Genomic DNA, 25355 nt, shown 5'->3' with positions numbered 1-25355 from the left:
AGCGTAATCTGTCGCACGTTAAAATGCACGCAAACATGAAATCTGTATTGGTTTCCATGTAGCCTGGTTTTCATTTTGAAAATCTAAGAAGTTACTAAGTAATTTGTAAAGTTGGTTTATGGGTACCCGATCCCATAATCTGGATCCGGTTCCTGACACCAACAGTCAGGTTGCGCACCGTAATTGACAACGTAACAACAAACATTTGGAAGGGAGGGCTTTTAACAGAAACTTTACTTTTTGAGAATAAAGATACATCACCACAATTTTCATAAAATTTATAACTATTGAGCTGAAATTTTGACAGTTTGTTTTTTAGCAAACTACTTCAGATTTATTATATTGTTGTTCCTTGAATCGGTTAAAATACAGTTTTTGCAAATGGTGTTCAAAGTACTCAATGACCTAGCTTCAATACCATAAAACATAAATCAAATGGCTTTCTGTGCTCGTTTTGTGTTGGTAAGGTACACAAAACTTTGCTGCGCTTTTGAAACAATTTCGAACAGTAACTCAAATTCAAACTGGCATTCCAGAGTTATTCCAAGGTATTGAATGAAGTTTTGATGTTTCAAGCACTAAAAAGTATACATTGGAAGAACCCTGGCACGTTTTGATTTCAGACACAAATCCAGCCATGAGCCAAACCAAATGCAAACTCTGCAAATCTATTACAAGTTTATCTGTACGAGACCAGAAGATAAAATTAAACTGTTGAACAGAAAGTCAGTTTTGCCTCACCATCTACACTTTCAGTACGAACTTTGTTCGAAAAAACATAGTCACTGATTGGTAAATATCTGCTCAATTGTAATTTCACCTTTGTGAAATGAAAACGTATTTGGGTTAAAGATATAGTCCATCATTTGTAATTTGTGCATTTTGTTTGTTTGAAGCAAAAGAAGTGTTCAAAATCTAATGAAGGATACTGAAAAACTAACCTGATGAAGTTTCAGCTCAGCTTCAGCTATATATTCCGAGAAAAATAGCATTCTAGGATCTGAATTTCAAATCAAAAGTTGCTGAATCATGTTTTGAATTGTTTTGAATTGCAGCTATACGCAATGTCCCGCACTGATCCGACGAATTATAGCAACCGCGCGCGCGTGTGCGTCGTGCCAATGCTTGCGTGCGCTTCACCGAATAACAAAACGAACTACTAATTTAAATTTTCCTACGGTGCGTCTTAAGACGCACCGTTGGAAAGACCTTCTTTCGTTGATTACTTCAAAATGACAGCTTGCCAGAAAGAATAATTTCACAGGGAGTTTAGTCCACTTACTATCTTTCAACCAAGTATGTTTTTCAACAATAATTACGCCAGTTACTTATCGGATGGCTGCAAATGATGGACTATAGCTTTAACTAGAATCACCACTGATTTTTCTGTGAAATGGCTTGAGTCTTGATCGCCAGTCTGAACCATGGGTGTTAAAGTTGCCAAATAAACACAAGATGTAAGTGAACTTACTTGGTGAGTTCCCTGGGCACGCTAGCCACTTCCAGCAGCTGGCACAGCAACGGTTCCATATTGATAGACTCCAGCCCGTCAAGCTTGACGTGGATACACAGTGGACTGTTCAAGATCTTCTCCCTCCCCTCCACGGCCTCAGACTCCGCCCCCTTCCTGAGCTCTCCCATGCCTAGAACGAACAGGCAAGAGTAGCCGGCGAAGAAGCGTAAGTAAGCCCAGGAGTCCTTGTCGATGTATTGGGCGTCATCGATGGCTATCAGAGTGGCCGTGTTGGTGTCTAGTTGGGTGTCTCGGACGATACGACCCAGGAGGCGTTGGAGGGATTTGGTACGCCCCGCTGGGGAGAGGCTGGCTACGGACTCGTGGGCAGAAAGCTGGGGACAAAATAGTACAAAAGACATGAAATAGGTTGGAAAATTGGAATGCAATTCATTGGGTAAAATTAAAGGACTTTTTCAGACTGGAGTTCCAGAGTTGTAACATGTTAAGAACTAATCAAGTCGACAAAAATGAGCCGTCATTGGCAGTGCAAATCATGCTTTATTTTACGTTGCTCACTGTAAATCATGGGGGAAAAGGCAAGCACGGCTAGCACATTTTATCTGTTTAGCAGCGCCGCAATGAATTTGGTCCCTGACTGTAAATTTCTCAAGATGTTTTACATTTTGTACTTGGAATTGTGTGTACAGACAAAAATTGAGTTTGTTAAAATTTGCTGGGGACATTATTTGTCTTGAACCTACCTGTATTCCCAGCAGGTTGTTGAGCAGACTCAGGCTATTATACATCTCGGTTCCTCCATAACGTTCCTCCAGTATCTGTTCCCTCTCCTGTGGGCTGGGGATATCGGCTAGCTCTAGTAGCTCAGTGATGAGATAGCAGGCTGTGGTGTAGGGGTTACTGGTGCTGCTGACGGTGGGTCTGCTACACGCAATCCTGTGGGTGTTGAGGACGGTAATACACATTCGATTTGGTCAATGTTCAGCGTAACTTTCGTGTGATGTTTAAGCATTACTAAGGCCAACACTTGACACAGGCCGCCAGTATGTGTGATCTGCATGTAACAGAGCCCAACGGTATACCAAACACAGCGAACAATCAATTGTTTGCAATAAACACTAGAACTTCGCTAGAATGAACACTTCTCTAGAAAGAATGATTTGGTATAGTCATTTGTTTTAGTGATTTTGGCCGCCAATGCTTAGTACAGTACAGTGTAGCTGTAATGATATCAGCTTTTGTCATAGAGCTATACTAAATTACTAGAGCGCTAACTCGATGAACAAAGTAATGCCTGATTGGCGCATCCATGTTTGTGCACAAACCTATGGAAAACTCGAAATTTTGTACGGCTTTTGTACAGCTATTTGCATATTTGTGTTTGTATTCCATACCGGTGCGTCATCTAATCCGATACGCCCAAAACCGAAACGCACTATCAGCAAATGAGCATGTCATTTTGCTCTATGGAAACAGTGCAACGTGTACGCGTCCCTCCGCTGCAGATGCTTTTCGCCGTGACGTTTTTTGAACTGTCATGACGTGTTAAGTTGTTTGCGTATCTGCTACTTGCGCATTGCATTTAGACTCAAAGTACACTTTCAAAATTCAATCCATCTATTTTGATTGTGTTCTACAAACATGCACATAAATTCAAAATGTCTGCGCCCAGAGCGGCTTCAAAGTGTCTCCGCGCGCGAGAATGAGGAGTTAGCGCTCTAGTAATTTAATATAGCTCTATGGTTTTTGTACTGCTCTATTTTAGAACTGATGGTTTGAGATGTTGACAGTTTATCTCAAGTTTAGACAGTTAAGCTCAAATTTCCTATAAACATCTCACAGTCTACAGGGCAAGAAGCTCAACATTGGACCAAATCTAGTTATACATACACAACAAGTGGGAAAAACACAAAAATAGTTATGCAGTCTGATTTGGGTTATCAGAAACTACAAACACTGATAAAGATATTTGACTTGATCAAATGTCAATTCAAATGAAGCGTTTGAAGTTATATAGTGATCATGAATGAGTTTTATGAAATTGACTAAGGAAGTGGAATGTTGGGCTCAAGAAAAGAGACAGAAACTAACCTCATATCATTCTTGATAGCGGCATCAATGACAGCTCTCAGGAAGCGTGTCTTTCCTACACCAGGCTCACCCTCAACCACCAGGAATAACGGATGTCTGTAATCGCTGGATGAACTACACACCTTCTCTAAGGTATTCAGGGCATCTAGAAACTCAGGCGTATAGCCTGCAGTAGGGAGACAAAAATACAAATGTTAATACAATATCTACTGGTTAAAATCAAACTATAATCCTAACAACTAATTCTCAGGCACCTTTGCAAAAAATCGTTCTGTATCCTCTAAATCCCACATAAAGCTATCATTCTATGTTTTATAAAAATTGGCACATCAAGACAATGTTCAGTTAAAGTGGGTGGGTTTATCCTTACTATAATTCCAGGAATCTCTGTGTGTCTGTCTGTCTGTCTGTCTGTATTTCGATTATCTCCAGAACTGGGCGCCGTATGAGTTTGAAAATCGGCGGCTGTATTGCTCGGGACAACAGAATGTGCAGTGCCAAGTTTGAAGTGGTTTTGAAGAGGGGTTCTGAGGCAAACGTGGCAGTATATAGCTTAGAACATAACACCACGCACTGCCGTTCTTTTCAATTGTTTACGTCAGGTAAAGTTAAAGCGCGCGTGCTCAATATGACGCAACACAACACGTGCGTATGGGGCCACTGAGTTGTGTGATGTCAAAATTAACACTACACGCGTGTGCAAAGAGCTAGCTGACCTTCACTGGGGGCTATTCCATAACGGCCAAGCAATTTGACCTTCCCGAACATGCACATTTTAGACAGGCACTGCACTAGTAGTTCTAAATCAATAACTTCCGTAAAATCCGATTCGCTGCATGTCCGACCACATGATGTTAAGAATGTTAAAGGTGGTGGTACCTTAGTTTGGTCTGTAAATAGTTTTCTACTCATTAGGTGCCACATATTAGTGATGTATCAAATTCACTTTTCCAACAACAGCTCATTACAGTAAACTACAAAACCTCCTTTGGAGAAGTAACTTTGGAGAAGTACATGTAAGTGTAATCAAAAGGTTCAATAAGAGATAGTCTTTTCAACTTCAAGAGAAGTATGAAATTCTTACCTAGTAGTGCATGCTTGGCCTCTGGAATAGAGTGATCTTTCCCACTGAAAAAGAAAAAAAAATCGGGTAAAATATTTTCAAACAACTTATGAAATACCATAGTTTTGACTTTTATCAGAACGTATTCTTGTGTATGCTTCATTTGTACTGAACGAGAACAGGTGGTATTATTATAGTCAAGTCCATCACATGTAAATCACATGTAAATCACAATCCAGTCACAATCCAGTCACAAGTAACAGGGGAGGAATGATGACGAACGACTGACTTGTGATGGACTTGTGATGGACTTGATACTTATAGGCCAGAATCGATGTACAGTAAACTCCGGCTAAGACGGCACTCTCGGGACCAGAGAATTTGTGACGACTTACGCGAATGTCGGCTTCTGCTGCAAGTCGTCATTTTGCCGACTTACACAAATACACAAATTGAATCACGGAGTGAAAAAAATAGATTGAATTAATGGCCTATGCGCATCTGTATCTGGATCATGCAAACAAGATTCATGGCTAAAATTCAAAGGCTTTGATTTACCCTGGTTTATTTCTACATCCATGGTTGATTCCAGCAAATATATCCTCAATGTTTATCATCACAAACAGGCTGTGGTATTGATCACAGAAAGTCATGCATGTACATGTACGTACGTACGAAGCAAGGACGGCGCGGCCGGCTAGCGTTAACAGTGGTACGATATACAGATCGCTTGCATACTGTACGTCCATGTACATGTGGTGTACATTGTGCACGTACATGTACGTACGTGTACAGTCACGAATTAAATGTGTGCATGGTACTGGTACAATAAGGGGACCCCCAAACTGAACAGAGCGCATGCGTGCAGTCGAGAGGGGGTACTGGTATTGATGTGCTATCGGGAAAACCCCTTTTTGATCGCGCACGTGTAAGCGAACGATGCACACAATGTACACTGCTGACCGATGCATCAATCACGGGCCGTGCCATTGATAAATAGATGTCAGTTAGCAGTGTGTGGGACTTTTCACCCGACACTTCTTGCAAACCGCAGAGCACGATGCCGACTTACACAGAGGATTTTTTGTGGTTTTGAGGAAATGGGACTGAAAGTTACACGTTGACATAAGCGAAATGGCGACTTACAAAGGCCGTCTTAGAAATGAAAATGTCAATGGAAATGCATTAGAGACAATCGGGACTTTCGTCAAACGGCCGATTTAAGCGATATGACGGTTTACACGATGTCGGTTTAGCCGGAGTTTACTGTATTCTTAGGGCTGGGCTTGGGGTGGGGTTGGAGGGTGGAGATGGAGTTGGGGTGGGGTTGGAGTATGTTTGGGTAGCAGAGGGGCCCGCGGTAATGTACAATATGATACTTACACGGCAGAGTCGATGTATTCTGAGATGGGACCTGGATTGTCCATTCCCTTGAGTTTGATCTCATGGGTGATGGAGTTTGGGTTGGAGGGTGGGGATGGGGTCGGGATGGGGTCAGGCTGGGGGTGGGGGCATGTTGGGGATGGGGAGGGGGGGGGGTAACATACAATTTGATACTTACACGGCAGAGTCGATGTATTCTGAGATGGGTCCTGGATTGTCCATTCCCTTGAGTTTGATCTCAGGCAGGTCGTGGAAGTGAGCAGCCTCCAGGTATGATCGAGTACGCGTCTCCTCATCGCATGATAGCTTGCCTGGGTAGTTCATCATCAGACGCGCTGCCATGTTCACCTTGGGCCCGATAACTGCAAGCAGGCACAGAATTCAATCATATTTTATCCCTGGCTTTTTTGAGTAGTGTGAATTTTTAGCCATAGCATAGCACGTGAAGTGGAAAAGCTGAAAAAAAAACTGATGGACTATCATTAGCTTGGCAGGAGAATACTTTCCTTGGAGTGTAATTAAAGCTGCTCAAAATATCCATTCAAACAAGAGGGCATTTTCCAAGGTAAATAGTGAACTGTCTGGTAGAGCAATGGTTCCAACAAAAACCAAGTTGAAATTACAAAAGCTGAATTGAAAATTCAATGACTTTGTGCATAGACTGTTGAAGGTCATTATGAGACTAACCCATGATAAGCTAAGTGAGATGAAAGTATGAAATCACACTTCCATGGAATAAAGGAAATAACTTTTATGTCTTAGAAGCTAGGGCCCTCACCTGTGTATTCATGTCGCTCTGGATGACCGACGACCCCGCAGAAAACTTTGCCTGTTGTTACACCCACAGACACTTGCCTGAAGAAAAATAGAAGGCCGTCCGAAAATATTCAAATATTACAATTATGATTTTTATTCTACACAAGGGTTGGCCCGTAATAAACGCATGCGATCTCCATTCAAGAACATGTGCATGAATTTGTATAATTTGTTTTAACTCCCCAAAAAAGCATTGTGAAGAAAATTTAAACACTTCTGAATTATTCAATGTATCCATTTTTACGGATCTGTTAAAATTCCAAAGTGAAAAGCATAAACATCATTGCACTGTACTGCATAACAGCTTTACAATAATATTTACAAAGAAACTACATTTTCTCCATGGAACAAACAGTTCCTTTGAATTTGTGGCAAGACTGCTCTTCTCAGGAAAAGGTAAAGCTGAATATTAGCGAAATTTAGGGCAAGTTCGTGCAAGAACTATGAAATGGTTAACCGTAGTTCGACTAAAGTTAGCCCGAACATCTAGCTGACGATGGTTGACTATGTTAGTCGACTATTTGGAACCAGCCTACTGCGGCTGGTCGTGCGACGAATTACAGCTGGTTATCAATAGCAATTTTCATAGCATAGTGCAAAGGGGACCAACTATCAACAAAAATGGCGGAAAACGAATCTGTGAGTGCTAAATTTCATTTTCATTGCACAGTTTTCCATGTTGGTTTACGATTATGTCACTGCTGTCACCATTGTACAATAATATTGGCGTTTATGTAAGATGTCCTAAACTATACACAATCACTATTATTGTGTAAGTAAAGAGAAACCACAAGAGTTGAATAATTGTGCCACCGCCATTTTTTGACAGTCGTTGACATGACAATAGTTCGACTAGAGTCATTCGTACTTCAACTTCAGTGCGCATGTGCTAGGTACGTCACAAACCAACCACTAGTTAACCACTGGTCCTTGCTCGAACTTGCATTAAGATACTTCCGGTGCTACTCACCTGACTTCTATCATGTCGTTGACCGTCGTCGTGATCTGACTGGAACACTGCAAGGCATGGCCCACTTCATCCTCATGCTTGAAGCCAGGCAAACCAAACAGCACCAAGAAACTGGTACCCTGCATAAAGATGACATCAATTTGTACAGTTGTGAAAAAGGGAGTCCTCGGGACTAAATAATTGAAACCACGATAAACGTGCACATCAGGCATGCAACTGGGAATTTAGAAAATTGAGGAAACTCCAAACCACGCAAGAGATTATACAGTATTTTTCATATTTGTAATGGCATTCATGAGAAGTAAAAAACGAGGAAATCCGTGGATCCGAGGAAAAGTTGCATGCCTGACGTGCAGTGATGTAGGGGAGGTAGTTGTGAAGGATCATGGGCACATCACAAGTCCAGTCACAAGTAAATTACAAACCAATTCATGAGCCTGGTCACTATAGTAATAGAATGCCTTTATGAAAGCCATTTGATTAGATTGTGAGCTGACTTTTCGCTCGTACCCCCCGCCCTGCAAACAGGGCGCTGGGAAGGGCAGATGAGCTTCACAGAATCTTTTGTAGGAAGTTGGGATGGCATTCTGGGTAATTTATCATGACCTATGTATAAAGCATCTGGCTAAAGCTGTAGACCGCCGTCTTCCTAATGGAGATCAATGTAGACCGCGGTTAGCCAATGCGGGCAAATACTATCCGAAAAGTTTGCCACAGAAATACATGCACACCATGCCGGATGTGATTTCTTTTTCATTGCGGACCATGTGGACAAATTTTGAGCATCGAATGATATGCATTTCGACCCTTCGTGAATTCGAAACTGAGCCTGAGCAACTGACGGGAGTTGAATATTTGCAAAACAGATAAGTTTAACAAATTTCTCTACATTATTATGCTTTTCAACCAAAAAAGGGCGTCGCATTATATGAATGGGAATAAAGAGCGATGAATGACTCAGTCTTAACGGCCGTTTCAAACCTTGCACTAGTTGCATGGTCGTCGTCGTGATGATTTGCAGGTCACAGGTCACGGAAAATCTATCCAATCAGAGCGTTAATTCGTCTGCCCTTCCCAGGGTCCTGTTTGCAGGGCGGGGGGTACGAGCGAAAGCTGACTTGGGACTGTGGATGACTTTTGATTGACTTGTGATCAATCACATGTACCTTGACTACAACATTGCCAATATGTAAATGAAATAATAGTGCTTAAAGAGAAAAATGGCCGACTGCTACTCTAAATGGTGGTACTTACATGTATTTAGCTAACTAACTGCTTATTGTGACCTATCCAACGCATTTTTCTGATTTTAATGTTGTAGGCAAAATTTGCTGGCATATTTGATACAGCCATGTCCAAAAAGCAGAATGTTATCTTTACCAATTACCTTGTCAAACTCAAAAATCTTGTTGATGACTCCTAGAAAATGAGAAACAAGAAAAGAACCCTTTTCAGTCCGGGACAATTTTTTTTCAGACATTAAGAAAGCATGAATCTGAAAATACTTGTTCCCTCAAGCAAGGCATTTTGTAATTATCGGTAATAATCCACAAAAAAACTTGTATCTCCTTCAATTAAAACAATTTGTCGTGTCCGTGCAACAATGTCGTATCTCCTAAAATGGGCTGTGCATGAAATGAGAGTTTCAGAATGTCAAAAGGTCGTATCTCACTTAAATAACCCGGACGTCAATGGACGTCGAGATACGACCTTGTTGCACGAAGCATATTCACGCGAGATACGACTTTGTTGCAGAATGGAGTTACGACCTTGTAGCACTGACACGACGAATTCAATTCAATTCCTAAATTTAAAAAATGGGAATATTTTCTTCTTGTTCATGGTCGATAAAAATGTTTTCAAATTATGCCACTCTGCTTTTGCAAAACAGTTTGTCTGAAATAAAAACTTGGTGACAAACTTTAAAATAACCCGGATGTACACACAAAGTCAATGAATGTCTAGATACAACCTTGTTGCTCGAAGCGTATTCGCACGAGATTTGACTTTGTTGCAGAATGGAGTTACGACCTTGTAGCACTGACGCGACAAATTCAATTCAATTCTCCCAATTAAAAAAGGGAATATTTTTCTTGTTCATGGTCGATGAAAATATTTTCAAATTATGCCACTCTGCCTTTGCAAAACAGTATGACTGAATTTAAAACTTGGTGACAAAACATTTATAAAAGGTACAAATTTTATGTCTTACCTTGAAACTGGACAACTGAGGTGGAGATCTTGTCATAAACACCTTGCAGCGAGCGGCCGTGGTCGTGACCATGGTCCAGAGACAGGTTGATGAAGACCACAGTGACATCTCGCATCTCACACAGGTATTCCATTGGCTGGTTCTCATCCACCTAACATGAATATGCAACAGGAGATTATGTAAGGAGGATGATGATTGGTTCATTTGGTGGGTATTTCTGGAAGAGGGATGCTGATTGGAGGAATTGTGAAGATGCAAATTTAATGCCATGAAACAGTGTAACTTATATATTTGATTTTGGTAGAAATGAGTACTAAGTAAAATTGCACAGCAAGGGTATTTGCAGTTTTTAAAAATTTAAACATGCTGATTTTTTGGGGGTCATGAAATACATGTTGTTAAAATGTGGAATTTTTTATGGTTTCTGTTTGCAAATTAAAAGAAATTTAGAATGAAAAAAAACAAAAACGTACCTTGTGTAACACTGGTGCAGCAATGAAGGGACGCAAATCATGTTTGTGAACTGAAAATGAAAACAAACATCCAAAGTAAATAAAGATTGTGAAAAATGTCTTCAATATCTTCAACAGGACAAAAATAGCTAGCAATCTTCTCATCTAACAAACACATTGGCAACTCTTCGATTGTGGGAAAAAAAGACTCACCATTTTTCAAGTTCAGCTGTCGCAGTGATGGAAATCCACCCAGTGCCTATAAAATAGAAAGAAAATATGAGGTCAAAGATTTGAATTGAACATAAAAATATGCCAGGTTAATTGAAACCAATAGTAAGTGTTTCCTAAATAGTCAAATCTCTCATGACATACCTTGGGTTTCTGTTGTTCTTGAGGCGGGGATTCTGCGGAAAAATAATACAGAAGAGCTGGAATAGTTTTTGACTTTCGACTTCGATCACAAAAACTGAAATATTAACTGTAAGATAACATGAGTCTGAAGTTGTCTGTTGGGCAAGGTCATGTCTAAAGCCAGTGATGCAGTCAAGACCTGCAACTCCGAGACCAAGACCAAGACTGAAAGCTTTCTTTCTGAGACAGGGACCAAGACCGATCACTGTGCTTCTCTGTCAATCTTTTCTTTCTTCCTTCCAGAAAGTGCAAACTTTTGTATTGAGATAGAATGAACAATGAATGCAACCTGACAGGGCTGATACAGAAGTGATGTCAAAACCATAGCCTACAGACCCATTTCATTAATGCTGGCACCTAGCGAGCACTGCATCTTCAATTTTTAGTAATCAAGAAGTCAAGACTCAGACCTGGTCGACGAGACCTCCGCTCACTGTCTAGAATACAAAGTTAACTTGGGAGACTATGGCGAAACAATGTTTGAACACTCACCTTTCGTCAATTCGGACTCAGCCCATGTCTTCCTTATGTTGAGAACCTAAAATGATTTACGAAAAAAAGGGAATTGTAACATGCAATAGCACATGCAAAGTACTTCTCATGCTCATATTATAGACTCTGTGCATAAACTGTACATGTAGATGACGCTTTGTGAGCACTCATGCGAGTTCCCTGGCTGGGGCACATTACTTGCATGAAATGATTTGTAAGTGTAGAGTGCAAAGCACTGATGATAAATGCATGTACACAAACGTGTCTCATCTTCGCATTTGTATCAGGTGAAGCAAGTGAAGGGGTGCTTTGTGCACGGAGCTCATAGGGAATTTAGTTATTGTTTCAACATCACAGTTGCTTGATAATACTTAAAGTGAAGATACAACGTTTGCGAACATCACAAAACGAAATGATCAAATTATCACAAAATACCTTACTGGATTGTTTGGGAATGACAGTCGAAAGCATCCTGTTAAATTGTGGCTCCTGGTGTGCTGACATTCTCAAGAAAAACTGTATTATTCCAACGCTGGTCGGCCGACCAGCGTTGGAGAAAACTGGCTTTTTTCAAAACCTGTTCCTATTTTTTTTCATTTTTAGTAATTCTGACTTTTCTTTGCAATTGATTACATACCTGTGAAGGGATACATGCCGGCTAGACTGATTCTCTGAACTTACAATTCCCAAAAGGGTATTAATTGCTCTGTTTCATCTTAAGAAGGGGTCACGGAACCAGACTACAAGAACATGATTGGTTTTTAATGTTTTTCCAGCATTTACAAGCCCAAAACGTGAATAAGTCAGTTTAACAATATTTTCTATAACATACAGACATACTAATCCTCCAAATCCATTTATTTCTGAAAATTGCAGCAAAAGCAAATGTTGTACATTCCCTTTAAATGTTGATTTAAATAACCAAAAACACAGATGGAGAAAGGAAAATTGACCGCCATACCTTGATATGGCCCTCCTCAAGCTTTTCCACATTGATTCCCTTGCGTTCAGGGCACAGCGCCCAGGCAGACGGGGCTAGGATAATGGTGCCTTTCTCACAGTACCTCTCGGCTTCGTTGACGTCGCGCACGGCCTGGCCGCTGGAGGAGAAGAGACGAAAGGACTTGGAGCCGACATAGGTCAGGAACACCTCTCCTGCAGAGAGACCTGGGATGAGAAAAACAGAAGGATTGATTGGTGGAGTGAGATGGTCTAGCGGTTAAGAACACTGGACTCATGCTCTGGTGTTTCAGAGGCAACAGTGGCGTGGGTTCAAGCCCAGGCCCAGACACTGGTGGCCTTGAGCAAGGCAAATAACCATTATTGCTTCGTCCTTCGGATGGGACGTAAAGCTGTAGGTCCCGTGTGTTGTATAAATGCATGCAAAAGAACCCAGCAAACACTTATCGCCCAAGAGAAGGGGTTCGCCCCGGTGTTTCTGGGAGTTATCCTCATACATACACCATGAGGCTGTACGCGATAACCACACCAGGCGTTTGTACAGAAGCTAACAGATACATCACAACTGGCTTTGCAGTAAGGTCCTTGGGCTGTGGGTCAGTGCACAACTATGCCAGCAGCAGAAAAAAAGTAGATCAGTACTGTATGAGAATTTTAGTGTGATGCTTGCTGTGTGCTCATGCTAACATGAAGCACTATAAAGCAAACAGACAATAGTTTTGTACACATTTCGTTGAAAAATGAGTACCTGTAGTTCTGCAAGCAACCACAAACACAGAATTAACCATACATCTACAAAGAGCACAAGAAATGATTAAAATGCTTTAAAAAAAAATGGGCTGCGACAATTATTTGGCTACCCAATGGATTGACCGATTATTCATGAATTCATGAAAAACACTTTGTCTAAATGAAGGCCTCCTTCAAGGAAGCTGAAAAGCAGTCATCAACATTTTCAAGGGAAAAAAAATCAATCAAAACCATTAACCGCAAAGGAATTGAAGCTATTCGTTCAATCAAAAACATTACCGCAAAGGAATTGAAGCTATTCAATCAATCAAAACCATTACCGCAAAGGAATTGAAGCTATTCGATCAATCAAAAACATTACCGCAAAGGAATTGAAGCTATTCGATCAATCAAAAACATTATCGCAAAGGAATTGAAACTATTCGATCAATCAAAAACATTACCGCAAAGGAATTGAAGCTATTCGATCAATCAAAAACATTACCGCAAAGGAATTGAAGCTACTCGATCAATCAAAAACATTATACCGCAAAGGAATTGAAGCTATTCAATCAATCAAAAACATAACCGCAAAGGAATTGAAGCTACTCGATCAATCAAAAACATTATACCGCGAAGGAATTGAAGCTATTCGATCAATCAAAAACATTACCGCAAAGGAATTGAAGCTACTCGATCAATCAAAAACATTATACCGCAAAGGAATTGAAGCTATTCGATCAATCAAAAACATTACCGCAAAGGAATTGAAGCTACTCGATCAATCAAAAACATTATACCGCAAAGGAATTGAAGCTATTCGATCAATTAAAAACATTACCGCAAAGGAATTGAAGCTACTCGATCAATCAAAAACATTACCGCAAAGGAATTGAAGCTACTCGATCAATCAAAAACATTATACCGCAAAGGAATTGAAGCTATTCGATCAATCAAAAACATTACAGCAAAGGAATTGAAGCTATTCGATCAATCAAAAACATTATACCGCAAAGGAATTGAAGCTATTCGATCAATCAAAAACATTACCGCAAAGGAATTGAAGCTATTCGATCAATCAAAAACATTACCACAAAGGAATTAAAGCTACTCGATCAATCAAAAACATTATACCGCAAAGGAATTGAAGCTATTCAATCAATCAAAAACATTACAGCAAAGGAATTGAAGCTACTTGATCAATCAAAAACATTATACCGCAAAGGAATTGAAGATATTCGATCAATCAAAAACATTACCGCAAAGGAATTGAAGCTATTCGATCAATCAAAAACATTACCGCAAAGGAATTGAAGCTATTCGATCAATCAAAAACATTACCGCAAAGGAATTGTTAATCAATCTGAAGAAAAAAAAACTATTATATACATTTACATGTTGCCGTAAGAAAATTGTATTGCTGTGGATCTTCTTACCGATTTTGACTCCCAGCTTGACCCCTACTTCAGTATCCCAGTTGTTGCATGTCTTCATGATCCTCCTAGAGCAGATAATGGCTTTGACTATGGCCGTCACGCTGGCTTCAACTGATGGTGCATTCCACCGGATAAGCATTGCATCACCTAAAACATCCACACGAAAAAATACCAAAATACCGTTAAGTAATTTTTTAAAAAAAAAAAGTTTTATTTTTGCAATAAGCCTCTGTACTGATGATGTCAAACTTTGTTTACTTGTGTGTTTTTCTATGGGGCTAAGAAACCTACGTCCCTACCAGGCTCCCCATCATGCCCATAGAAAAGCACGTGTAAATAATGCGTGATGTCATCAGTACAGAGGCTTATTGGGCGCAAATTTTACAAAACGATGCATATTTCAAAAAGGTGTTCGAAATCTCATCAAAGTCACAGTACAAGCCGCAACTGTGCAAAATGGTAGTCGCCAAATTAACGGTTCTCCAATCTGAAATTTGGTTTAACAACTGACCATTCAGTCATAAAATTGCTTTCTTTTTTAGAGTTATTACCAAAAGCCAGAGTTGTAGGCAAGTCCATTGCCAATAAGTCTTCACAAGTTCATCGAATGTAAAACACAAGCCATCCAGTCCCAAGTCACAAGCTATTCAAATGAAACTGTGACAACGACATTCATTTGTTATTGTTTTATAATCACTGTTACTTTGACTGGACTCGTGAACTGACTTGTGATTAACATGTGATCAGACATGTGATCAGACATGTGATCAGACATGTGATCAGACATGTGATCAGACATGTGATCAGACATGTGATGGGCCTATGATGGACTCGACTACAACACTGTTATGAACAATAAGCCTTCAATAATTTTACAAATTGTCACCATCAAATCTTACACTTTTCTTCATAGTTGGGAAAAATGTTTACAGGGCTGCCAACTTTGAGTAAGAGCTGAGAGTGAGAATTTGGTGGAAGTTTTGTCGTGATTCAACAACTTTCGAAGCCATGGCGTGGGGTTCAGGGCCCACTTAAGGGACCTGCAACATTTTGACCTTTAGAAACTCTCTGGTGCATGCATTTTAGAGCAAATCTGGGGGTCTTTAAGACAGATTTTTCCTTAAAATTCAGAGGAGATTTATACTATTTTTTTGTAATAAAAAAAAAAAAAACAATGAACATTTCACAAACATTACACCTTCCTGAACTGGAAAAGTATGGATTACAAGTATGTTTCAAATTAAGAAAGTGAGGCGAAGAAAAAATTACTTCTGCTTCGGATTACATGCCTTCCATGTATGCAGAAACACGCTACGCTGTTTCGCAACAAGTTTGAGCTGAACAACCCGCTCATTATAAATATATTGAAACGGAATATACATACATTTGTACATAGAAAATAGAGATCACACATACATACATGTAGCGATCACGTTCTGGTTATTAATTTGCAGAAATTCTCTTTCTCCGTCGATGTTTGTTTGGTATTTTTACGATCCAAAGTCGGCCGGTTGCACTTTGCGCCAACGGCATTGGTTCGAAGCTCTCGCTTATTAGGACCCCGAATTTTTTTTAGATTCTATTCGCTCTGTCACGCGGTCGGAGGCATTTCCTGACCGGTTTAGCCAGTGTTTTTCTTAAAAAAAGATCTTCATTTAAACATCATTTTTGATATTTTTTTTTTTAGCTTGAGAAATTGCGTGCGCGAGTGAGAACAACCTTAAATGCGTGAGTCTCATGCTCAATGCGTGAGAGTTGGCAGGCCTGTGTTTACCTGCAAATTCGATGACATCTCCCCCTGCCTTGAGCACCAAGTCTTCAATGTGGCCCAGGTAGTCATTGAGAGTCTTGGTCAGTTCGTCAACGCCGTGGTTCTGCAGTGAGAATTGCTCACACATGGCTGTGAAACCTGCAACCAAATGATATCAATGCTTTATCCCTTGCAAAGGAAAAATAGATATAACAGCATAATTTCTACAAAGCGGTTAGGTACACATATGTATAGGCATGCACCTTGTAACAATCCATAAGAAAAGATACCAACATGTACAAGTTAAAGGGACACTAGGTCCTGGAACAGCCCAATTGGGCTACAAAACGCGCTTTGAACGAGATTATGTTATTCGGAAAGAACATTTAAACCTAGGATATAAACATCCACACAACTATCCTTTCAAAACTGGGCGTTTATGTGTTATTCCTGTATTATGCGTGCGAGAACGAATTTCGGGGTCCACTTTTGCGACCCCATAAATTTGAGCTGTTTGGATGCTAGTTGTGATTTCATTCGTATTAAGTGTTCGCCTTTTGCGAACGTTGAAGAAACATTTTTAGCATTGGTGATTAGTCACCGCTGTTCCCGAGACACACAACGTGTATATCGTACACTGCATGAGAACAACACGAAAAACGTATTCGTAATCCGTCGTGTCCGATGTAAACAACCAAGGATTTTTCCTCTTTTTGTCGGGAACGGTAAGACTTTAGGTTGGTTCCCTTTCAACCATATGTTTGAAATAGGATAAGTAAACAATCCAAAACATGAAATTTTCGGGGATTTCAGGACCTAGTGCCCCTTTAACGTTTGGCAAAACCCCTGAAAAAAGCATCCCCATTTGTTTTTGTACAATCTTCCAATGACAGCGTATGCAATTGCAATCAAAACCCAACAGAAGGAAGACAAGTAGCTGAAAATCACATTTCCTGAATACATTTCACTACAACCATCAACTTCTGGCATTGCGGATGTAACTGCCAATTAAATTCTTAGAAAACTTCAGGCAATTTTACCAGAGATATCCAGAAACATGAGGACTCCGTTGAGTTTCTGGACAGCAGGGAGCTGCTTGAGTCCCCTGGCTGCTTCAATGACAACATCAGGAAGATGAGCCACCAACTCTTTGCTAGCCTCATCTACACAAAATGTTCAGAGTCAAAAAACATAAATAGATTAGTAACAATAATGAAGTCATAGACATTGTACACCACTGCAGAGTACAAACTCTGCAAATTTTGCCTGAAAGTTAAAGGATAACTAGACATCTACGTCAGCAACAATTTGTTATTGCAACAGTTATTCCATAGAGAAAATAAAGTTTTAAAAACAGTCTAGATTTCAAACTCAGGAAACAATATTTTTCAGAAAATTAATATTGTACATACATGTACATGCATTGATGTATGGCTCACAATACAGCAGAAGTCCGGCATTTAAGCCAGATTTATGGGACTAGCGTATAGTTATCTTGTAAAAATCCTTTAACAATCTTTCTCCAAATTGCCTGGCAATTTATTTTTTAGTTCAGTACAGTAGCTTTCATTGTGAATATTATCAAGAGCAAAGCAGCCTAACATTTCAAATTCAGGCAACACAACTTTTCAGAAAATTTACCATGTGTCTCCCTGCTTGCCATCTGGCTCACAATATGGAGGATGTCCAGTATTTAAGTTTTGAGACACATTTAAATGTCTGGGTTAATTGAGGCTTAATAGATGAAAGTGTTTTGCCATGTATCCAAAAAAAAAAAAAAAACACCTGACTCAACACTTGCAGAATTATCATAAAAGCAGTTTGTCCTGTTAATACAACAAAGATTCTCTCCCACGCCCCCCCCCCCAAAAAAAATGTTTAAATACGATAAAGTATGCAGAGTGGCTATCGTTAATATTCTCAACATCACAATCTTTGGCTCTTGGAACCAGACTACGGTATCAACCAAATGGTTCTCGGACTTAATTTCCCCTTCTTTTTTTAATATCCTTCAAAGGCACGGATCACTTGAAAAAAAAAAATGAAATCTACTTCAATAAAAAGTAGGACTGGACTAAAAACATATTTTATTAAAGGGCAATTCCACACCAAAGTGGACATGACACCAAAAAATTCAAATACATGTGACTTAAACAAATTTGGCATCAAATGAAAGCTAAAAGTCTATATTTTCAAGATTTGAAGTCGGAATTTTATTTTTCATACATTTCGGTACCAAAAAATAGGATTATGTAATAATCCTGTTTTAATCCTAAAAATGTGATTAATAGTGATATGAAAGTATTCTACCAAAACACACACAAAAATATGTACTAATGCCATCAGTTTCTGTCATGAGAAAGTATTGGTCTTGAAAAACCGACTAAAACTTGTTTTTAACATTTTGCGTAATTTGCTTCGCTTCAGTGACTTCTAATATTTCAGCCTTCGAAAATGTCCTTCCGTTACCGAAAAAATACATATTATTAATTTATTTTTAAAACTTGCAGTATGAATGCATTGAAAGTTATTGTGCAAAGCAAGTTTAGGTAGGCCTTCAATATGACATTATAACTGACACTGCTGTACTTCTCGTTTTTTAATTACACTTAATTAAATCACGTCCTTCCGTTACCAAATTGGTAACGGAAGGACGGTAACGGAAGGACAAATCGTATTTTTACCAAATGTTACGACATTTGCGCTCATGTTTGAAAAATGAAAATCACTGCAAATACATGCATGTATAATGAGCATTGAAAGGACATTCATGTGACCCACCTTCACAAAAGCGGGATAAGCAGGGCAAGGTGTTTATTACAAAGGAAGGCACAGGCATGTACAACATGTACATTGTACGTGTACATATGCCGATGTACCAGTACTTGTACATGTATGGAGTTGTTCCAGAAAATCAAATCATAAAGTTGCTGCCATCAGCATTCATGGACAATAGAGAAAGATACAAATTCTGTGAAGCCATTCCAGAAACAAATTAAGTCAAAAATGAGATGGCAGAAAGTACCGGTACTTTGGGGCACTTTCATTCAATTTACATGTGTAAGACATGTGAGGTGCAATCTTTGACAAATTATGCCCCAGTTAACAATTTCAGTTTGGATGTTTATAAATAAATTGTTACTACTCTAAATCATTGTAATTTGATTTCAAACATTGATTTTAGAGTTCAATTAAAAGCAACACCTAACTGAAGCCATCAGTTCTACCGGTAGATGTTTTTACCTTAAATGTACATGTAGGCTGGTTGCCCCCCCCCCCCCCCACCCTTTAGGTAAACCACTGAACCTACCGGTATTATTATGAAAAGTTGTTGGTGAACATGTAACCAATATACTCAAGTGCTCAAAAACTGTGTATTTAAACTTTTAAGGATTGAAGTGATGGGTTTGAAGCCCATTTCTGTAGTTGTCTTGTGTTCGTGAATTATGTGTTTTAGGTGGTTTTCGTTTTTCTTTTGTTATCATTAATTAGCAGGCTTCTATCTTTATCTCAATAGTTTCTTGGGTATAATTATTTATGCCAGGTCTGCATATTGTTGATTTCACATTCAGTTACACATTTCAGCAATTTGTTTCACTTGTATAATTAGTGTAAATTCACATTTTGTTCATGCTATAATTGAGTAAACCTTTTGTCCTTCCGTTACCGTCCTTCCGTTACCAAATCATAATCTGCTTAAAACGTTGTAATTATATTACCGAAACACTTAAAGTCAAATGAAAGGCGGTATAGTATAGATAAAGCTTCAGGGATTCCATTTCTTACCTTTAAAATATAATTGCCCCATAAAATTCACAGAGTTTACGCAAAACGCGAGTAAGTTGGAAAACCCTTGTCCATTTTACCGTCCTTCCGTTACCGACCTCATTAATATTCATAATTCATAAACGGGAGGCATTCATGCCCCCCAAAAGTGTGGAAAATGAAAATAGCATTATAGCAATACAATTGTGACATTTGTTTGCTGTAACTATGAACAGTGTCTGTGATACACACATTTGAAATTTTGTTTAATGAGTGAAAACGTCCTTCCGTTACCGTGGAATTGCCCTAAAGAGAAAGTACATACATGTACATCATTGGCTTTTGCAGTAATTTTTAGAAATGATCTTTTTTGAGGGGTTTAATAGATCAAATACTGTTACACTGACATGTTTGAAGTTTTGTGTTCGAAAATGCTGGAAAACCTGAGAAAAACAAAAACGTTCAAGAAGTCTGGTTCCCTGACTCCACTAAAGATGAAATGGATCAATTTATAAATGTCAGAAAATTGTAAGGTAAGGGAACCAGTCCAGCTGGCCTGCACCCGTTCATGAACATGTAACAAATAGCAAACAAAATTTGGACTGAAAAAAAAGTAAATTTGGAGCAGTGGTTGAAAAATAGTTAGGGTTTTCCAACAGTGGTCGGCCGACCACCGTTGGAAATTTATACAAAAATACTTGGAAACGACTTCACACCAGGTGTCATAATTTTACAGGATGCCTTAGATTGCCATTTACCAACATCCCAGTAAGGTATTTCCTTACAATTTAGTTTTGTTTTTCGATGTTTGCAAATGTTGTATATTCCCTTTAAAAGCAAAGAAAACTATGTATTTAGAAGAACAAAAAAGAAAGAAATTCTAACAGCGTGGATTCGATCCTGGGACCTTCAGCATGGTAGTCCAACGTTTAACCATTCCTGCTAGGTTGCTATCAAAGCACTCTGATAGGACATGTAGGAAGGGCAGTTATGTGGCATGATCATGTGATATAGATTTCCAATAGTATTTTTGCAATGCTATAATGATAGCAGTTGAAATTTACAGCAGCCATAACGACATCAGCCACTGCCATGACTGCATAAAAATGTTTGCCTTAACTACAAAAGCATTTTAAGTAAAACAAAGTTAGTAGGGTTGCCCCGAATATACCAAATATTCAAATATTCAATCTTCAACGAATATATTAGCTTTTTGCCACTTTGAATATTCGAAAGCAAAAAACTGCGCACATACACACATGATTGTGATGTTATTTTATCATAAAGTTGCGGCGCTTTATTGTCAGTGCCACTTTTTCTGTGGACGTTAACTGTTTTCCGACGGCTGTTCATTGCTTCTGTAGATCCTTTTAACAGGTTAAAGCCCTTGTCCTTGACAGCTTTAAAATACTAACTACAAAACACTACATATCGGCCATTGCACGCAAATTTTTAACTGCATGGCGCGCTCTGTCATGCCTGCATAATAAGTGATTGTTTAGTGAAGGGCCCCTGTTTAGTTTTGATCAAATTAGAGTCAAGAGTGTTTTTATTACTCAAAAAATGACCTTTTCAACCTTAAGCAGACTTCTCTCAATTCTAATGACACTTTTTTTGTAATTTTCAACAGTTTCTTGGGGTAGAAATTACGATTTTCCTACGCGGTTTACGGTTGATGCCATGCCAGTCAGTGTGCCTTGCTTGTTCACGGAACATCGTGCAGTGATCGCCATCTTTATCTTCGTGTTGGGTTTTGTCGCTGTCATCGTCATTTTCCCCCAAAATTTCCTCCAAAATTCAAAACCCTGCCATTTATCTATGACATACCTGCATGATTTTAATGTCGCCAACTGGTTTGGTAGGTCAAATAATTTTAAAAGTGGGTTTTGTTCCCTTATTTAAAGTTATAGGGGGAAAACTGTTGCAACCTGACGCTATTTCAAAACAGAAAAAAGACAATTTTGTTTGCTTATCTTGTACCTCAGAGAGTATACTTTCATGTGACTTATGTGAGAACTGTAAGGAATATGTTGACAAAGTCTTTAAGAGAGATTTGTAGGCGAATGTGTGGCCAACTTAGTGAATTTGTACACGTCACGTGCCGGTTGAGGGCGTCAAGATGCAGTGACATGTAAAAATTCACTAAGTTGGCCACACAAATCTCTCTTAAAAAGACTTTGTCAACATATTCCTTACAGTTCTCACATGAAAGTATACTCTCTGAGTCTGAGGTACAAGATAAGCAAAAAAAAATGGTTTTTTTTCTGTTTCAAAAGTAGCGTCAGGATGCAACATTCTTTCTGTTAATATAGGAACCGGGCCCGTAGATTATCACAATCGGATTTCCCACGATCGCTGCAAATTTTGACCGGCGTGCCACGTCGTTGCAGCTGGCAGTTTCAGTTTCGAATATCTAAATATTCAGTCAAACACAGTTTCGAGTAGGCCTTATCGAATACTAAATTATTCAAATATGGACAGCCCTAAAAATAATGCCCGCAGACATTCACAGTTTGCAAACATGGCAAATAAACTTTGACATGTTTGACTGAGTTTGAAAATACAAGAAAACAAATTGAACCTGAGGACATGGAACATTAGTAACAAAATCATAAGAAAAACAAGAATCAAAAGCTACATAAAATTATAGTTTACAATTCCCAAATACAATTCCCATGATTGGGAAGTTTTTAAATGTGGCAAATATTCTGAAAAAATATCCATAATTTAATATTAAATTTTGTGCAACATGTCGGCAATTCGAGTTCAACTATTTCATATTTGACTTGATTTTGTGATAATTGATAAAACACAGACTACACAACACGATCGAAATTAGTTACAAATTTCGATACCATTCTTTGGAACTCGAGAACCGATTATTCGGTTTCAATGATGTGGCGCACTCACAAAATGAAAATTTTGTAAATGGGGGAATAAATAAACGTTGTTTTCTACATTTGTGAAAAAGTAATTACACCAAAAAGATCATTCATAATAGTCTATACCTTATGAAATCTAGATATCTTACCTGTTTTAAGCCTCAAAACGACGAAAACATGAAAAATACTTGGAATTTTCTTCCAAAATGCCACGGCTCCTGACGATTCAAAATTTGCGGGCAAAATGGTGGCTGGCGCATGCGTATTATTTGCGCCCTCATGTGACAAATTTATACCAAGAATAGGGGCGTTAACAAATAAACTGTTAAACAAAAAGGGGGTGTTAATTAGCCGTCCATCATTAATGCAACAAAACCGATGAATATTGTAACTTGCATGTGTTTAATCTATGTCGGAATTCTAGTTGAACTTAAAAAAAAACTAATGCAATGGGGGGGGGGGGGGCTATAAACAGTTTACCGTTATTGTGTCAATTAAACTGCACAGCCAACTTGGTTCCTCCATGGTTGGGAATCATAAATTAATTTCATTTCATTTCATTAATTATTTCGCAGGTCAAATTTACAATGGGTAAAACAAAAATAATAATAATATTACAGACAGTACAGTATAATCTTATTGTCTCAATGGTAAGGTGTACATTTCGGTTAAATAAATCAAATTGATTTGAAAGTGAAATTTATCTCAATCTGTCAGAAGTGTAGGCCACTCAAAACACGTCCGTATCAGTGATTCTCGGAAGCGGGCCCCACCGTGACGAGAGAAATACATAGGCCTGTAGCCCTACATCAGTTTTTTTGGTCGGTGGTGGACGTCGTGGAAGATGAGAAGAATCAACATATAAAATCTACGTATCAATGTCACGATTCGAAAAACACTATTCGGTTATATTAATCATTATAGAATCAATAGATCAAAAACTTCGTTTCACCTACCCGTTTTCTTCATTTTGTCGAGGTTCCTTTGTACTTTTTATTTCAAATTCTTTTTATTTCTTTTTCCCTCGTTCAACAATCTGTGTATTGTATCTATAACCCATCGTTTTTGTGGCTTGTTTCACTGCCGTGTTTGAAGCTGTCTGTTGTTCATAATGATTGTGTGAATTGCATTACGCGCACGCATCCAGCTAAAGTTTCTTAGCTACGTGACGTCATTTCAAAAGCATTGTCTTATTTTGGCATCACAATGGTCTCAATACGCGCGCTCGTCGAACGTGAAGCGCTGTTGCGCTCGCAACGCACTCAAGCAAACCGGGCTTAAAGGTGTGTGCCCCGTCAAGGGCGGATCCAGAACACATTGAGGGGGGGGGGCCAAAAAAATTTTGGTGCCCCAAAAGTGGGTCCAAAAACATTGCGGCGTGGGGTTCGGGGATTTTAGATTTTTTTGAGGAAAAGATGGTGGTGTACTTATTGTCTGCGCCTTTAGGGCCTATTGCGACGTCACTTCAAAAAAAAACATGGGTTCGTTCGGGGAGGGGGGGGGGGGCATGGCCCCCTTTGCGCCCCCCCCCCGATCCGCCCTTGTGCCCCGTGCTCTATAGTACAAAAAAAAATGTTTTCTCCTAGCGAATCTTCAATTTGTATGTTTGTTTAAAGAAAAGTCTGTGCTCTGTCTTTCCATGTATGTCTGTCACTTGTCTGTCTGTCCATAGGCTGGGGAACAAAAGCTGATGCTTCACCCTGGACCTAGATGTTGCCATTTAGTTAATGTTCACTATTGCAAATATATCTAGTATGTATTGTCAATTTGAATATATAACATTATGTATTATGTATCATCCTTATGCAGCATCGAAATAAATGTATCGAATTGTTGTTAATAACAATTTAAGTTTTTTTCTCGATTTTTGATCATTTCAACTCACTGAGCCTTCAATTCAACTTAACCAGCTAAAATGGACAATTATATGAAAAGAAACTGTGCAATTATTTCAACTTAAAAGGCAAGGAATGACAAAACGCCTGTGGTAAAAGCTGGTATGTCTATGCCCTGCAGAAAAAAATCAATTTAATTGAATTATTGGGGAAATGTTTTAGAACGAATATTTTAATGTAATTATTCATCCTGTCAGCATTTTTTAAATTAATTTTTTTTTTTGAAATGTATTCAATTTGTTACTAATTGTGGATCACTTTTTGGCCATATCACGATGGAGAGCTCATAATGCTGAACAATGTGTCATTCACTTTGACAGTTTATTGGTCTGGGTGCTAAACATCAGTAAATGCTAATAATAGGCCGTTCTTGAAACTGATAGTTTGTTGTTAATCTACAATACCACCCAACCAAAAGTTCACAATTTTATCATGCCTGACCACATACGCTTTGACATTTGTTTCTTGTTCTCTTTATTGCCAACAATCATGTGCAGAGACATCAAATTCCATCATCCAAAAACATTTGGGGAAAATTAAAGTACATACAGCATACACGGTCATAACCTAT

The 25355-nt window shown here is 38.9% G+C and overlaps 1 protein-coding gene across 2 annotated transcripts in view; it reads right to left on the bottom strand.

Annotated features, from left to right (window-relative positions):
• The window catches only part of LOC119728219 (adenylate cyclase type 10-like), a 37902-nt gene extending 13880 nt beyond the window's left edge, over positions 1–24022 (bottom strand). For both annotated transcript variants that reach the window (XM_038200370.1, XM_038200371.1), the window contains exons 1-18: positions 23846–24022; positions 17283–17405; positions 16267–16401; positions 14493–14639; positions 12329–12534; positions 11368–11413; positions 10837–10868; positions 10675–10720; positions 10483–10532; positions 10010–10160; positions 9185–9216; positions 7798–7916; positions 6790–6866; positions 6190–6373; positions 4650–4693; positions 3566–3731; positions 2218–2410; positions 1472–1848 (exon numbers count right to left, since the gene is read on the bottom strand). In XM_038200370.1, coding sequence (XP_038056298.1) covers positions 1472–1848; positions 2218–2410; positions 3566–3731; positions 4650–4693; positions 6190–6373; positions 6790–6866; positions 7798–7916; positions 9185–9216; positions 10010–10160; positions 10483–10532; positions 10675–10720; positions 10837–10868; positions 11368–11413; positions 12329–12534; positions 14493–14639; positions 16267–16401; positions 17283–17405; positions 23846–23858 — 2141 coding nt within the window. In that variant the 5' untranslated portion in view covers positions 23859–24022. The remainder of the gene's footprint in view (positions 1–1471; positions 1849–2217; positions 2411–3565; positions 3732–4649; positions 4694–6189; positions 6374–6789; positions 6867–7797; positions 7917–9184; positions 9217–10009; positions 10161–10482; positions 10533–10674; positions 10721–10836; positions 10869–11367; positions 11414–12328; positions 12535–14492; positions 14640–16266; positions 16402–17282; positions 17406–23845) is intronic.
• Positions 24023–25355: the final 1333 nt, after the last annotated feature.

The sequence above is a fragment of the Patiria miniata genome, unplaced genomic scaffold, assembly GCF_015706575.1.
Source record: "Patiria miniata isolate m_02_andy unplaced genomic scaffold, ASM1570657v1 HiC_scaffold_20, whole genome shotgun sequence".
NCBI lineage: Eukaryota > Metazoa > Echinodermata > Asteroidea > Valvatida > Asterinidae > Patiria > Patiria miniata.
This window is presented reverse-complemented; position numbering and strand designations above follow the sequence as displayed.